Raw genomic sequence first — 13,706 nt, forward strand, 5'->3', positions numbered from 1 at the left:
CGACTTGCACCCACAACTCCGTCAGCAGGAGCGGGTGAACGACGACTTGCACCCACAACTCCGTCAGCAGGAGGGGGCGAACGACGACTTGCACCCACAACTCCGTCAGCAGGAGGGGGCGAACGACGACTTGCACCCACAACTCCGTCAGCAGGAGGGGGCGAACGACGACTTGCACCCACGACTCCGTCAGCAGGAGGGGCGAACGACGATTTGCACCCACAACTCCGTCAGCAGGAGGGGGCGAACGACGACTTGCTACTGACACCGCGGGGCAGTCGGCAGGTGCTGCAGGTTGTGTATACGGCACGCCTACCGGCACTTCATGGCAGGCTGCAAGGAACAAAAGAACTGTGAGTTGAGCTAGTTGGTGCTTCATTTTTTTTAAAATACACAGCGCAACAAACATAGGACAAGCGAGTAGACGGGAACAGCGCTGTAGGAGGCTGGGCGGCTGGGCGGCTGCAAGGAGGCGCCCGGGACCGGTAGGTTGCGCGCCGGCAAGTGGTCATAACTGCTTACCACCGCCGGCTGTCGTCGTTTCCCTGCTTACGAGAGCCGCGGGGACTTGGGCACTGGCTTCTGTAGTGGCCTCGACCGCCACACTGGAAACAGACCGGAAAGTCAGTGATTGTGTCGTCCATACCTTGCCGCGTGCTTGGATCCGCAGACCGGCGACGGCCCTGGGTACGCCGTGGGGGTGCTCCCGGGTTCCGGCCTCGGAGTGGGAAGGGACCCAGTGATCCAAGAGCTTGGTAGCTGAACGCGTCCACCGAGCGAGGCAGGTGCGGAGGCAAACAAGGTCCCCCATTTGCAGTGAGCGCACCAGGCCACGCGCATGAGGGCTCCAGGGCGGTTTCTGGAGGGGGCGGAGGCCGATAGGTCAATTCGGCTAATATGGCGGCCTGGATATCAGAAGCCGCTTTTGCGAGATCGTCCAGTGACGAAAAGCTACGCCTCCGCAAATAGGCCTGAAAGCGTGGGTGGGCTTGGCGTATCGCTCGTGTGACCTTCTCTGTTTCTGGTGCAGAGGGGTCGGCACGCTCATAAAGTTCCTGAAATGAGCGTATATATTCCAAAAGGCTTTCCTGCTCTGCCTGTGTGCGAGTGTACAATTCATCTTTAATGCGGACGGCATAGTCGGGGGGAAGGAACTCTGCCCTTAGCAACTGCTCGAAATGAGTCCAGTTTTGAAACGTCTGTCGACGCCGCCAGCGTGCGGCGGAGCCTTTCAGGGCCACTGGCAAAACGCGTTGTAAAATAATGTCGTCTGGTAGGGCTTCCGCGTTACGGTAGTCAAGCATTTCTTGTAGGAAGTCTGCTACAGATTTTTTGTCCGTGTGCCCTTCATATGTCGGCACTGCGAGCTGCAAACGGAAGGTGGGTGGTTCAGTTTGTGCCTGTCGCTCAAGCAGCGTAGTTATCCGGCTCAAAACGTCGGTCATATCTGCCGCGGCCGCCCCTTTTTCCTCGTTGTCAGACATTCTGTCAGTCGTGTGGTTGGTTGGCTCGTTACGATTAGTAAGTTTACCTGAGCTAGAAGCATTAGAAATGGAACTGTGCGAGGAGAAATGTTTGGCCCACAGCTTACGTTCCTTGACGCAGTTGTATCCGGCAAGTTACTGGGGCTGGCTCCGGACGGGGGTGGTTCTCTTGCATTGGCGGTCCTCGCGGCACGGGTGCGTGCTCAAAGTGGCAGGTAACAACTCCCTGAAAGGTCAGAAAAAATCCCGTTGGGCGCCAAATGTGGGCCTCAGCCCTCACTCAGGGGGGTTCGTGAGCCGCCACCCATGCGACAAACGACCGGCAACAACGTGAACAAAAGAAACGGCTTTAATTTGAGCAGTCAAAAATAAACTCTATGATGAAAGACATGGTGAAACGTATGGTGAAAGAAAACAATCTTGCGAGTTGCTGCACAGCACCGTACAAGGAAGCGAGCATCGATAACACGCCACACAACCAGGTGGAAACACAAGAGCCAAGCCGCATGTGGCGAGGCCGGAAAGCGCCTGCGCTGCCGGACAAAAACACGACGCTTCGAAAACGCACACACTCACGTAGAGCCCCCGGCGAACGCCGCTGCCCGGTCCGTCCAGCGGGAAAAAATCCCCCAGCGGCTGTTTGCTCGTCGCTTATCTAGACGCTCGGCGAGTCACGTGCAACGTTACGCGTCAGAGTCCAGGCTGCCTGACATCGCAGAGCGTCGGCGCCGGCCGAGTGCGGCCGGCTGCGTTGTTGCATTGTTATGCTTCAAAACGGAGGGGCCAAGGGCCCCACAACATTAGGTAGCGAAGTACTGGAAGTAGTAGGCGAATATGTCTACTTCCCAAGTAGCACACATTACATGGCCCACCGGGGGCCCGTATGGGCACGTTGGGCTTGGGCAACCACAATAACACCCACGAGAGCCCGCTTTAGGGATCAAGCGGGCAAGCCCAAATTGGGCTTGCCCCTGCTTTTTCCATTTGGGCATTATATAGGCGTGGAAAGGGCTGAGTACATATTTCCACATCTGGCCCTCGAGGGTCCAGCTTGGGAAATTTTAGGGCCGATGCCAATGAAATTTGGGCTTGTTTAGGAAACGCCTGGGCTGATCTAATTGGGGCTGCCCACACAAAAGCCGAATAGGTCCCGCATGGGCCACGGTGGGGCTAAATACGGGTATGCCCGCACACTGCCTACATGGGCCCCTTGAGGGGTACTTGAGGGAAGGTCAGACGAAAATCTGGAATTCATGCAGAAAATTCCTGGGCTGTCCCAAATAGGGTTGCCCACCAAAAACCTAGATAAGTTCCGCGTGGGCGGTAGCGGGGCAGGCAATTGCTCCTTCCCACTTCTGCCCGCATCGGTCCCTTGCGGGGCAATTCAGGGCAGATGCGATGCAAATGTGGGCCTAAAGCAAATAGAAGACGGGCTAGTCCGATTGGGGCTGCCCACGCAAAAACCGAATAGGTCCCGCATGGTTTGCGGTCGGGCTGAAAAGCGACCACACCGCCACACTGCCCACACGGGTATTTCTTGGGGTACTTGCGGGAAAATGCAACATATATTCGTAGTCCATGCGGTAAAATCAAGATCAGCCCAATTGGGGCGGCCCAAGAAATGCCGCAGTGGGCCCCAAATTGGCCGTAGGCGGGCTTACCGCTCTGAAACGTCTCCACCCTCTCTTTAAGGCACCATTTTATTTATGTAAATCATGTTATCCCGGTTACTAATTGTCTCTTCTGAAGGTTTCACTTAACTGTCCTAAGCATATCTCTGCTATGAATAAAGACTATTTATTTTTACTCTAACAACTACGTTAATTATGCAGTGTCGACAAAAAATATGCAACAGTAACTGTTCTGCTTTACGAGTATGTACTGAACGACCTCCAAATGTTTCCTGCTGCATTACTATTCCACACGCACCACCGAAATAAATATTCAGACCAACATGTTGGGGGTGATGTGGGCCAGCCCATTTATTGTAGTGTTGGGAATAAATTTCTCTCATGTTACTAAGTGTCGCATACAAGCAAAAAATAGCGCTTAATGTTTCGCAATTGATGATTATTGGAATTTGGGCAGCCTCGAAAATGCAAGATTCAACTCATCAGGGCAGCACGTGGGTCAGCCCGAAACGGACTGGCAAATCCCGCGCCTATATAATTCAGGTATTGGAGGGATTAATCGACTTAAAAATTAAAACCTTGATCAATGGGATGGCATTGCCTGCACAAATGTGGGACCCATTAATGATTCTGGTATGCTGCCCACATTCGTCTACCTGGGATGAATGCGGGCAGCCCTATTTTGGCTGCCCACACGGATACAGATTGGGACCGATAGCGGCAGAATTGGGCAGCCCACGCGGGGCCCCTCTGGGTACGTGTTGCAAATCCCGCATGGGGCCCGTATGGGCTGCCCTCACGGGCCCAACGCGGGCCCCCACGTCATGGCCCACTTTGTGCTACTTGGGTTAGGACAGGTAGTAACCGCAGGTCCGGACCATGAAAAGGAAATAACAAGAAGAATAAGATTGGGATGGAGCGCATTTGGCAAGCACTCGCAGATTATGACTAGCAGCTTACCGGTATCGCTCAAGAGGAAAGTATACAACAGTTGCATCTTACCTGTACTTATGGAGCTGAAACATGCAGGCTAACCAAGAGGGTTCTACTTAAGTTGAGGACAGCTCAGAGGGCTATGGAACGTAAAATGGTAGGGGTAACATTAAGAGATAGGAAGCGTGCAGAGTGGGTCAGAGAAATAACTCAAGTTACCGACATTCTAGTGGAAATTAAGGAGAAAAAATGAGCGTGGGCAGGACATGTAGTGCGAAGAGAGGATAAGCGATGGTCGCTTATGGTAACGAACTGGATTCCAAGGGAAGGAAAGCGTAGCAGGAGGCGGCAGAAAGTTAGGTGGGCGGATGAGGTCAAGAAGTTCGCAGGGGTCAAGTGGGTGCAGCTAGCACAGAACCGGGATAAGTGGAGAAATATGGGAGAGGCCTTCTCCCTGCAGTGGGTAGAGTCAGGCTGATGATTATGATGATGAAAACGCCCCACTCATTCCGGAAAGATATCGTCGCATGAATGTTGTATAGTACAGATATTGGTGTATGTTTCGATTGAATTGGGCGGCCTGAGTATTTAATTGAAATAATTTATATGTCGCCCTCGGTATTCTTTAGGAAGTGAAGAATTTTAGAAATAGTAAAGAGTATAAATAAGAATCGGTCTAAGACATACGTCATACGTTTCCGCGAATATTCTCATTGTTGTTTCAAGAAATCCGGAAGACAATCTTTAGGAGGATATACATATTGGAAGAAGTTTACCAATTTTGATGTAGAATACAAGCATAAGCATATTCCGTTAAAAAAAAAAGTGATTGGAGTGTGTGCGGCTACATCACTGCAGTAGGGGTTGAAATGTGATAATTGGTTCAGTTATTAATTTACGAAGGATATGTTCAATAAAATCCCGTTATAAAATCCAGTTATCGACTTTAATGCCCTCCGTCGTTTTTTTTTATCGCCTAACATATCTAATTTCACGCGTATAAAATCTGTTTTTTTTTTGTGCCTTAGAGGTGAGGATTATTTAATTCACTCTTTTGGAAAATTATAACAATTATTTTGACACCGTCTTCATTGTCATAGCAATATTAATTGGTTTTATTATATTCAAATTTATTTGTTTTACAGACGAAATGGCGGTTTATGACCGAAGACATTTTTAGACTGCACTTATTGATTATAATAATTAGTTGGGGAATATGATATGAATACTGTGCTCCAACATTCTGCTGTCATTAGTGCAAATATTCAAAATACAATGTTCTTGTGGGGAAATTTTTGGCAATGTTAATTAACACTTTGTTCGTGTAACAAATAGTTCTGCCGTTATGAACAATGCAAGGAGCGATACTGAAAAATTATTTAAGTTCGCACCGAAAACGCGGTAGCCTGTATACATTCATTGATGTTTCTAAGCGATAGAGCGAAAAGCGCAGCTGTTGTGTTAGTACGAGTGAAGGCTCGAAAACGAAATTTCAGAATTTAAATGATTCCAGAAGATATACGTCAATTCTTCTGTCATGCCTACATAAATCAACATTAACATCGCCTAATGTAACTTCCACGGGCGTCTGATTATGTTAACGTTATGCCTGTCTCTTTAATAATGTGTCGAGAATGCCGACAACACTGAAACAGATGAGGGAGATAAAATTGGAGCACTATTGGTTTCGTGTATGCGTATGAAACACAACCACTGTTGATGGAAATGTATTTATATTCCGGTTGGTGCCAGAGGAAGCGTGGGTGCAAATTACTTGCAAACGAGCCTGAGGGGGCAATTTTTCAGTTACCTAAAAATAATGAGAAGATAAAGGAGACTTCTTTATTCAATGGTTTTGAAAAGGGGGAAGCATCAGGCAGATTATACAGTTGTAATCGTTCAGGCGAATATTACCTGCACTTTTTCCAGTCACAACCAGCCAACAGCTCCCAGCAATCACAGTTTATCTTCGTAGAAATTCAAGAAATATCTGCAAGAAACTTAATTTGGGGAACATGCGATTATTTTATACTCTCACACATGATTTGTTATTTCTTACCACGTCTGATATTACTAATTATCGCGGCATGGACGCCGCAACAGCATGGCATAAGTAGTATTTTTTAATTGTTTGCGCTGATATCATGGAGTAATAAAAGTGAAGCATGGTGCATTAAGCCAATCGCTGCATCTGATCATCAGTGTCGAAAAAACCGCTTTACGCCTCGACAAGACCCGTACTGTGGTTGCAGTTTTTATACAACAGCTGTGATCGCACTAGGCGAGTAGTAGAGGTGCCTTAAAATTTGCGCACAGTACTGAACAGTGGCCTCATGTGCACTGATCCGTTTTGTTTTCAGGAAACGTGGACGACTTCGGCATTTTGGAGAGAGGCTCAAGGAATTGGGGCGCGCTGAAGTATGGACACTCTAAAGCTCCGGAAAGTCGCTTTATGCTTTATGCTTCTCTTGGGGTCTGTATTGGCCAGTGTGTCCTGGAACTTCCCACTTCATCTATGGCCTAAACAAACAAGTGAGTTCGAAGCTTTGAGTTTACTCTTCTTTGTTAAGAGAACACACCAGGGTAAACATAGCAGCACGTATTTAGAAAACGTCGACTCTGCATAGCACTACTACCTTGTACAGCTTTTCGTTTCGTCACAAATGAAAAACGTATCCTTCTTGAAACCATTTCCCTTCTTTTGTTAGTCGAAGCACATTTCCAATATAGAGTAGAATGCCACAGAAAAGAAAATTCTGTCACAGCCAAATATCTAGCTTACAAATCATAGTAAAGCCAATGCTTGCTATTACAAACAATACTCCCAGTGCATATAAAAATGTACTTATTAAGGATCCGTCCTTTCACGAGCGTCCGCTGCAGAATCATTACACTGTTGTAATGTAGTATCCGTGTGCGTGTTTTGTTACTGCCTATACACAGAATCGTTTATACTTTGCACGTTCGGCGGACAACAGCCGTGAATGTGACCTATCACATTACTTATAACGCGCAGAAACGTCTAGGTATTGCTGTGGTTTGTGTTAACTCGCACTGTCGCCTGTAGATGATTCCATCTAACCCTTTGTTGCTCACGGTGCGCCAAGAATTGGGTGATTACGTCAAAGCGCGACTACTGTCACATTTTTGCAGATAGTTTTATTGTGATAGCAAACGTATATTGCTGTTATCCTGTCAGCTCTAAAATGAGTGCTGCGGGGAGTAGCACGAGCTCGAAGTTCGGTAGCCATCAAAGCCCACTTTTTGTTACTGACACTTTCCGAGATGCTTACGTCAGCCCAGTAAAGAGCTCATGGTATTGTCACGCCAGTCTATTCGTTTGTGTCTTTTTTGCATTGCCTACACCACAAGACCACTGAAGGGAATGGTAAGTACATGCATATCCTTGTCGCCCCCACCACCTGGAAGCCACTGAATCCACCGGAAACATCCCGAGAAAGTTGACACTGCAGTTAAAGAATTGGGACCACTAAAGTGAGGACGCGAACAGCACCCGTTGTCCCAAGGGAGGCACCCTTAGCGCGGACTGGCACAATACCTCACCCAAGCACGAATGACCACATCAGCGCCTATGCTAACCGCGATCTGCGACACCAGTCCCCATGTCCGACAGCTTCGACTGCCACCCATAACCACAGGTTCACCAAGTGATGATCCGGAAGAATGGATCGCACAGTTCGAGCATGTGACGTCTTTAGAAAAAAACGAGGAAGACACCGAGAAACAGTGATACGTCTTCAGCACCTTCGAATCTACAAGGATCTGGTATGAATCTGAGTTGTCCTTCCTAAAACCTCTGGATATTTTCATGCGGCAGCTACGAGAGACAGTTGCTACCGCCGTACACGTTTTATCGATCTCCACATATGCTCACATATGTTCAAGCTATATTCGAAATCTTGAAAGTTTTACATGCATTTGTATCTTATTGAAACATATTGTTACGATGCGGCAAGCCGATGAAGAAAGAAGACAGAACATGACCGATGGCGATGGTAGATGACTTTTAATGAATTGCTAGCGGGCCTAGCGCGAGCGGTCCAGCCCGCGTCACTGCGCGCTTCTTCCTCCTTGCTGGTCCGAAAAATGACCCGGGGCCACAAAGCGATCGTCTGGATCGTGGACGTGGAAGTTTATCAATGTTGAGTTCATGGCATGATGATGGGCGTTTTGTCTGGATGCTTGAAGAAGAGGAAGAATGAAGAAGAGAACGGCTTGCCGGCACGATGATTCCCAATAAACCTTGGCCCAGGACACTCTCGGACTACACGTCACCACGGCCCCATGGCGGAGACCAAAGCACGCGCCGAAAGGCATAGGCAGGGGACGATGTCTTCCAGTGTAGTGGTGTCTTGGGCCGTGGGGTCGTTGGTCGGCACATCAGGTCAATGGGGTCACATGTGGTCGTTCCGGTCTCTCCTTGTGTCTTGTGGTCATGTGTGGCGTCTCGGGTCAGTCTCTCCTTCGTCGCGTCTTGTGGTCGGGGCGGGGGGACGGGGCGGAGGAACGGCAAGGTCTTGCTGGGTCCGGCAGGCTGGGGAACAGCCATGCGATGCCTCCTCACCCTCAGCCGATTGCGCACGCAGTCGCAGGGCGCAGAAGCTCCGGACCAGGATGAGGGTGTGATGATGAAGTATCCCGCACCTTCAACCAAATGTTGCGATGCGGCAAGCCGATGAAGAAAGACAGAACATGACCGATAGCTATGGTAGATGAGGCTTAATCAATTGCTAACGGGCCTAGTGCGAGCTCTCCTTCCCGTGCCACTGCCCGCTTCTTCCTCCTTGCTGGTCCGTAACAATATTTTGAAACATATATGCTGCATAGAAAAGGAGAGGACTTAACCATAACTGAACTCATGTGCATTACACAGCACAGTGACTCGAACATAATATACAATGAAAAATGAAAAGCCTCTTTAGATATAAGGGCCCTGCAGTTATTTGACGCACTGGTAAGAAATAAGGCCCCTTATTCGAGGCATTGTTGCTAGTAACGCGCACGCCCCATAGCCAAAAACGTTGCAGGTCTCAGCAAAACACGACGCCTGTACCTGGAAAAACATTTTTATTTTGCATCACGTAGAATGCCAAGCAAGCAGGCCGAGGAAATAGGAAAGGGGCAGTAAGCAGATGAGGTCTTTCTCGACTGCTTTGCTCTTCCAGCGGAGACGACCGCGGCTTAAATAACATCGAAATGCAGAAAGAAGGACGACAAAAGAGCAAAGACAAAGGTCAGGCGTCTGTGACGCAGACACAAAGGCTCCGAAGAAACATCCTCGCACTAACCGAAGCTGGAGACTGTCTGATCTCAGTTCTTTGACACGCTATCGGACAAACGCAGAGATACGAAGACACGTAGAATTGGAATGGATCTGAACCCATAGGAACAGTCCGGCCGGAGCGAGCGTCGGGCGTCTGTCTACACAGAGCCGACATAGCCAAAACCCCCGCTCTGATTTGTGCCTCTGTTCCCGTTCAAGCTATTCCAGTGATCGCACACGACGGAAGTGAAGCGTAACAGCATCAATGAGCAGCTGTTCACTGTTGTGGTCGGCAACTCTTGCAAAACAGTAGGGACGTTTGTTCTGAGTAGCGTGAAAATATAACTGCGCACCCTGAAGGCCTGGAGAAAATAGAAAGCGCTATATATATATATATATATATATATATATATATATATATATATATATATATATATATATATATATAGCGCTTTCTATTTTATATATATATATAAAATAGAAATATATATATATATATATATATATATATATATATATATATATATATATATATATTTAGTTATATATATATATATATATATATATATATATATATATATATATAAAGCCAAAAAGGTCCCTCGCTTTGATCTGTGCCTCTGATTTGTGTGTGTATATATATATATATATATATATATATATATATATATATATATATATATATATAGGATGCGAGAACATTTAACGTACTTGGCCGCTTAAAAAATAATAGAGCGAAGGGTACGCTTCATTTAAAGAAACATTTTATTAGACTCGACGTTTCGATCGGAGACCGATCTTTCTCAAGAGTGAATCTTCTTGGATAGTGTTGCGGCTTTTTAAGCATTTGGACATAGACCACACCTGGGTAGGGAAACAAAACGTGGGAGACAGAGGAAAGAGACAGTTACAGTAGGGAAGTATGATGTCCAGGTGTGCCATCGCAGGTGCATCGCAGGTGCTGGACAGGCCTGTCGAACTGCGCTGACACAGGTGCCTGGATGCATAGTCTCTGCTGCGAAAGAATGCGGGCTATTTTCACTCTTCCTGGCCATGACGGCCGAAGAGTGGGAGTAGGGAAAAAAAAAAAGAAGGGGGGGGGGATGGAGGTGGATAAGGAAAGGTGTTAGCTTAAAAAAAAAAAAGTGTGGGAAGCAAGCGAAAGAAAACAGAAAGGGGGGAGGGCGGTAGGAGGTAAGTGGCTCTGACAAGACCAGAACACACCAACACTTTGGTATTCAAAAAAGGTGATGACCTCAGACGACTTGGCCAGGTGTGCACATTTCCTGTGTTCGTGACATCGGAAGAGAGGACAGGACCCCGTGGTTTTCGTTTAAGCCCTGTTGTAGAGTATTAAATTTAAAAATGAAATATGATTCTCGTTGTTCGCGCTCACGAGTGTTTTTGAAGTCACTCTGTAATATTGTGACTTTAAGATTATCGAACTCATGTCCCTCCTTGCGAAGGTGCTTCGAAAGGGGGAGGTTGGGAAGGGTTTGAGCGTGCGAGCGGTGGTTATTAAATCTCAATCGGAAGGAATTATCTGTTTGGCCAATGTACTGCATACCACAGTCACCACACTCGAGCATGTAAACAACATTGCTAGAATCGCAATTTAAATCTTCTCGTATAAAATGTTTGAAATTTGAGTGGGTGCTTTTAGCTAGTGCTGTGGATTGCATGTGTTTACAGATTTGACATCGGCTTTTTCCGCATGACGTGCAACCCAAAGGTCTCGGTTTATTGACAGTTGAGTGGACAACGTGGTTTTGTAAATTCTTTGGTCTTCTGTATGTTACCTGAGGAGCAGTCGAGAATATTTTGGAAAGTCGTTGACTTTGTTCTATGATATTGAAATGTTTTTTAAGAATTTTGTTAATATTTGGGATATCGTCCGCGAAGGTTAGAATGAGATTACAGTGTTGTGGTGTTGGCTGTGATTCCGCAAGGGTGTGATGACGATTACTTATTTCAGCCTTTTTTATGGCATCTTCGATGATAGAGGGCGGGTAGTGTTGTTTCTCTAGTGTTACTCGCATGCGATTAGCATTTTCTTGAAAATCTATGGATTTTGAGCAAATACGTTTGAATCTGATAGCTTGCGAGTATGGGATTGAAGTCTTGCAGTGGCGTGGATGGCAGCTTTTGAAGTGAAGGTATTGTTGTCTGTCTGTGGGTTTTTTGTCAACGCTAGTGATTAATGCGCCCCTTTCAACTCGAACCAGAACATCTAAGAAGTTGATTTTACTAGTTGAGTAGGTGTATGTGAAAGAGATGCTAGGGTGTATGTTGTTGAATGAGGCGATAAACTTTACGAGTACGTCCTCTGTTTCGGTCCAAATCATGAATATGTCATCCAGAAAGCGTTTGTAAAAAATTGGTTTGATTGCACATGAGGACAGAAAGTCGGACTCAATTTTGCTCATAAATATGTTTGCGTAATTTGGAGCCATTTTGGTGCCCATAGCTGTACCACTAGTTCGAAGATAGTATGAGTTGTTGAATTCAAAAGTGTTAAGTTTAAGGACCAGATTGGCTAGTGTCTCGATGGTACTTGGACTAGGAGAGTCTAAAATTTTATATTTCTCGTATGCTCCGATCATGGCCTGGATTCCGTCGTCATGTGGGATGTTAGTGTAAAGTGACACCACGTCAAGGGTGACTAGAAAAGCGCCATGAGGGAAGGTAATATTGGATAATTCTCTCAGGAAATGATTGGTGTCGCGTATGTAAGATGGACGTTTCGGAGGTATGTGTTTGATTAGGGAATCGATATAATCTGAAATTGGCTCTGTGAGTGTGCCGATACCGGAAACAATAGGTCGCCCTGGATAATTCTCTTTGTGTATTTTCGGGAGCATATAGAAGCGCCCCGCTGAGGCATTTTTTGGCGTCAGTGCCTTACTTACACGTAGGGGTAATTCACCTTCATCGGTTAGTTTAGTCAGAGTTTTTCCTATGATGCTCCGGTGTTCAGCGGTGGGGTTCGATGAGAGTTTCTTATAGAATTTTGGGTTATTGAGTTGACGGTTGCCCTCCTGAATGTAATCGTCTTTGTCTAAAATGACTATACCTCCACCTTTGTCGGCGGGTTTAATAACAATGTCAGTTCGTTTGCCGAGTGAGCCTAATGCATTACGTTCTTTCCTTGTGAGGTTAGGTGGGCCAGATCTGCGTGTCCCAAAGGCCTGAAGAATATCCCCTTGTACTGCTTTTATATACATGTCAAGATTTTTTTCCCTACCAGGTTTGGGCGTCCACGGTTCCTGAGGTCGGGGGAAGTGCGGATTACTCGAGTTTGGTTTATCGAAAAAGTATTCACGTAGTCTAAGATTTCGAGAAAAGTTATCCGGATCTTTGAATAATTTCAATTATTCAAAGATCTGGATAACTTTTCTCGAAATCTTAGACTCGTAGGGAAAAATATATTGACATGTATATAAAAGCAGTACAAGGGGATATTCTTCAGGCCTTTGGGACACGCAGATCTGGCCCACCTAACCTCACAAGGAAAGAACGTAATGCATTAGGCTCACTCGGCAAACGAACTGACATTGTTATTAAACCCGCCGACAAAGGTGGAGGTATAGTCATTTTAGACAAAGACGATTACATTCAGGAGGGCAACCGTCAACTCAATAACCCAAAATTCTATAAGAAACTCTCATCGAACCCCACCGCTGAACACCGGAGCATCATAGGAAAAACTCTGACTAAACTAACCGATGAAGGTGAATTACCCCTACGTGTAAGTAAGGCACTGACGCCAAAAAATGCCTCAGCGGGGCGCTTCTATATGCTCCCGAAAATACACAAAGAGAATTATCCAGGGCGACCTATTGTTTCCGGTATCGGCACACTCACAGAGCCAATTTCAGATTATATCGATTCCCTAATCAAACACATACCTCCGAAACGTCCATCTTACATACGCGACACCAATCATTTCCTGAGAGAATTATCCAATATTACCTTCCCTCATGGCGCTTTTCTAGTCACCCTTGACGTGGTGTCACTTTACACTAACATCCCACATGACGACGGAATCCAGGCCATGATCGGAGCATACGAGAAATATAAAATTTTAGACTCTCCTAGTCCAAGTACCATCGAGACACTAGCCAATCTGGTCCTTAAACTTAACACTTTTGAATTCAACAACTCATACTATCTTCAAACTAGTGGTACAGCTATGGGCACCAAAATGGCTCCAAATTACGCAAACATATTTGTGAGCAAAATTGAGTCCGACTTTCTGTCCTCATGTGCAATCAAACCAATTTTTTACAAACGCTTTCTGGATGACATATTCATGATTTGGACCGAAACAGAGGACGTACTCGTAAAGTTTATCGCCTCATTCAACAACATACA

The 13,706-nt window shown here is 46.4% G+C and overlaps 1 protein-coding gene across 1 annotated transcript; it reads right to left on the minus strand.

Moving 5' to 3' along the window:
* Positions 1-518: 518 nt before the first annotated feature.
* Positions 519-1,518, minus strand: LOC146180493 (uncharacterized). Its single transcript, XM_084577796.1, has one exon. The coding sequence runs from the start codon at positions 1,482-1,484 to the stop codon at positions 519-521; it is 966 nt and encodes a 321-aa protein (XP_084433922.1). The 5' UTR covers positions 1,485-1,518.
* Between the last annotated feature and the right edge of the window lie 12,188 nt (positions 1,519-13,706).

Source organism: Amblyomma maculatum, chromosome 8, assembly GCF_055883805.1.
Source record: "Amblyomma maculatum isolate TAMU_Amacu chromosome 8, ASM5588380v1, whole genome shotgun sequence".
Taxonomy (NCBI): Eukaryota; Metazoa; Arthropoda; class Arachnida; order Ixodida; family Ixodidae; genus Amblyomma; species Amblyomma maculatum.

What these genes read in the sequence shown, in the direction of transcription:
- LOC146180493 (XM_084577796.1), bottom strand. Translation starts at nt 1,484, where the DNA reads ATGTCTGACAACGAGGAAAAAGGGGCGGCCGCGGCAGATATGACCGAC.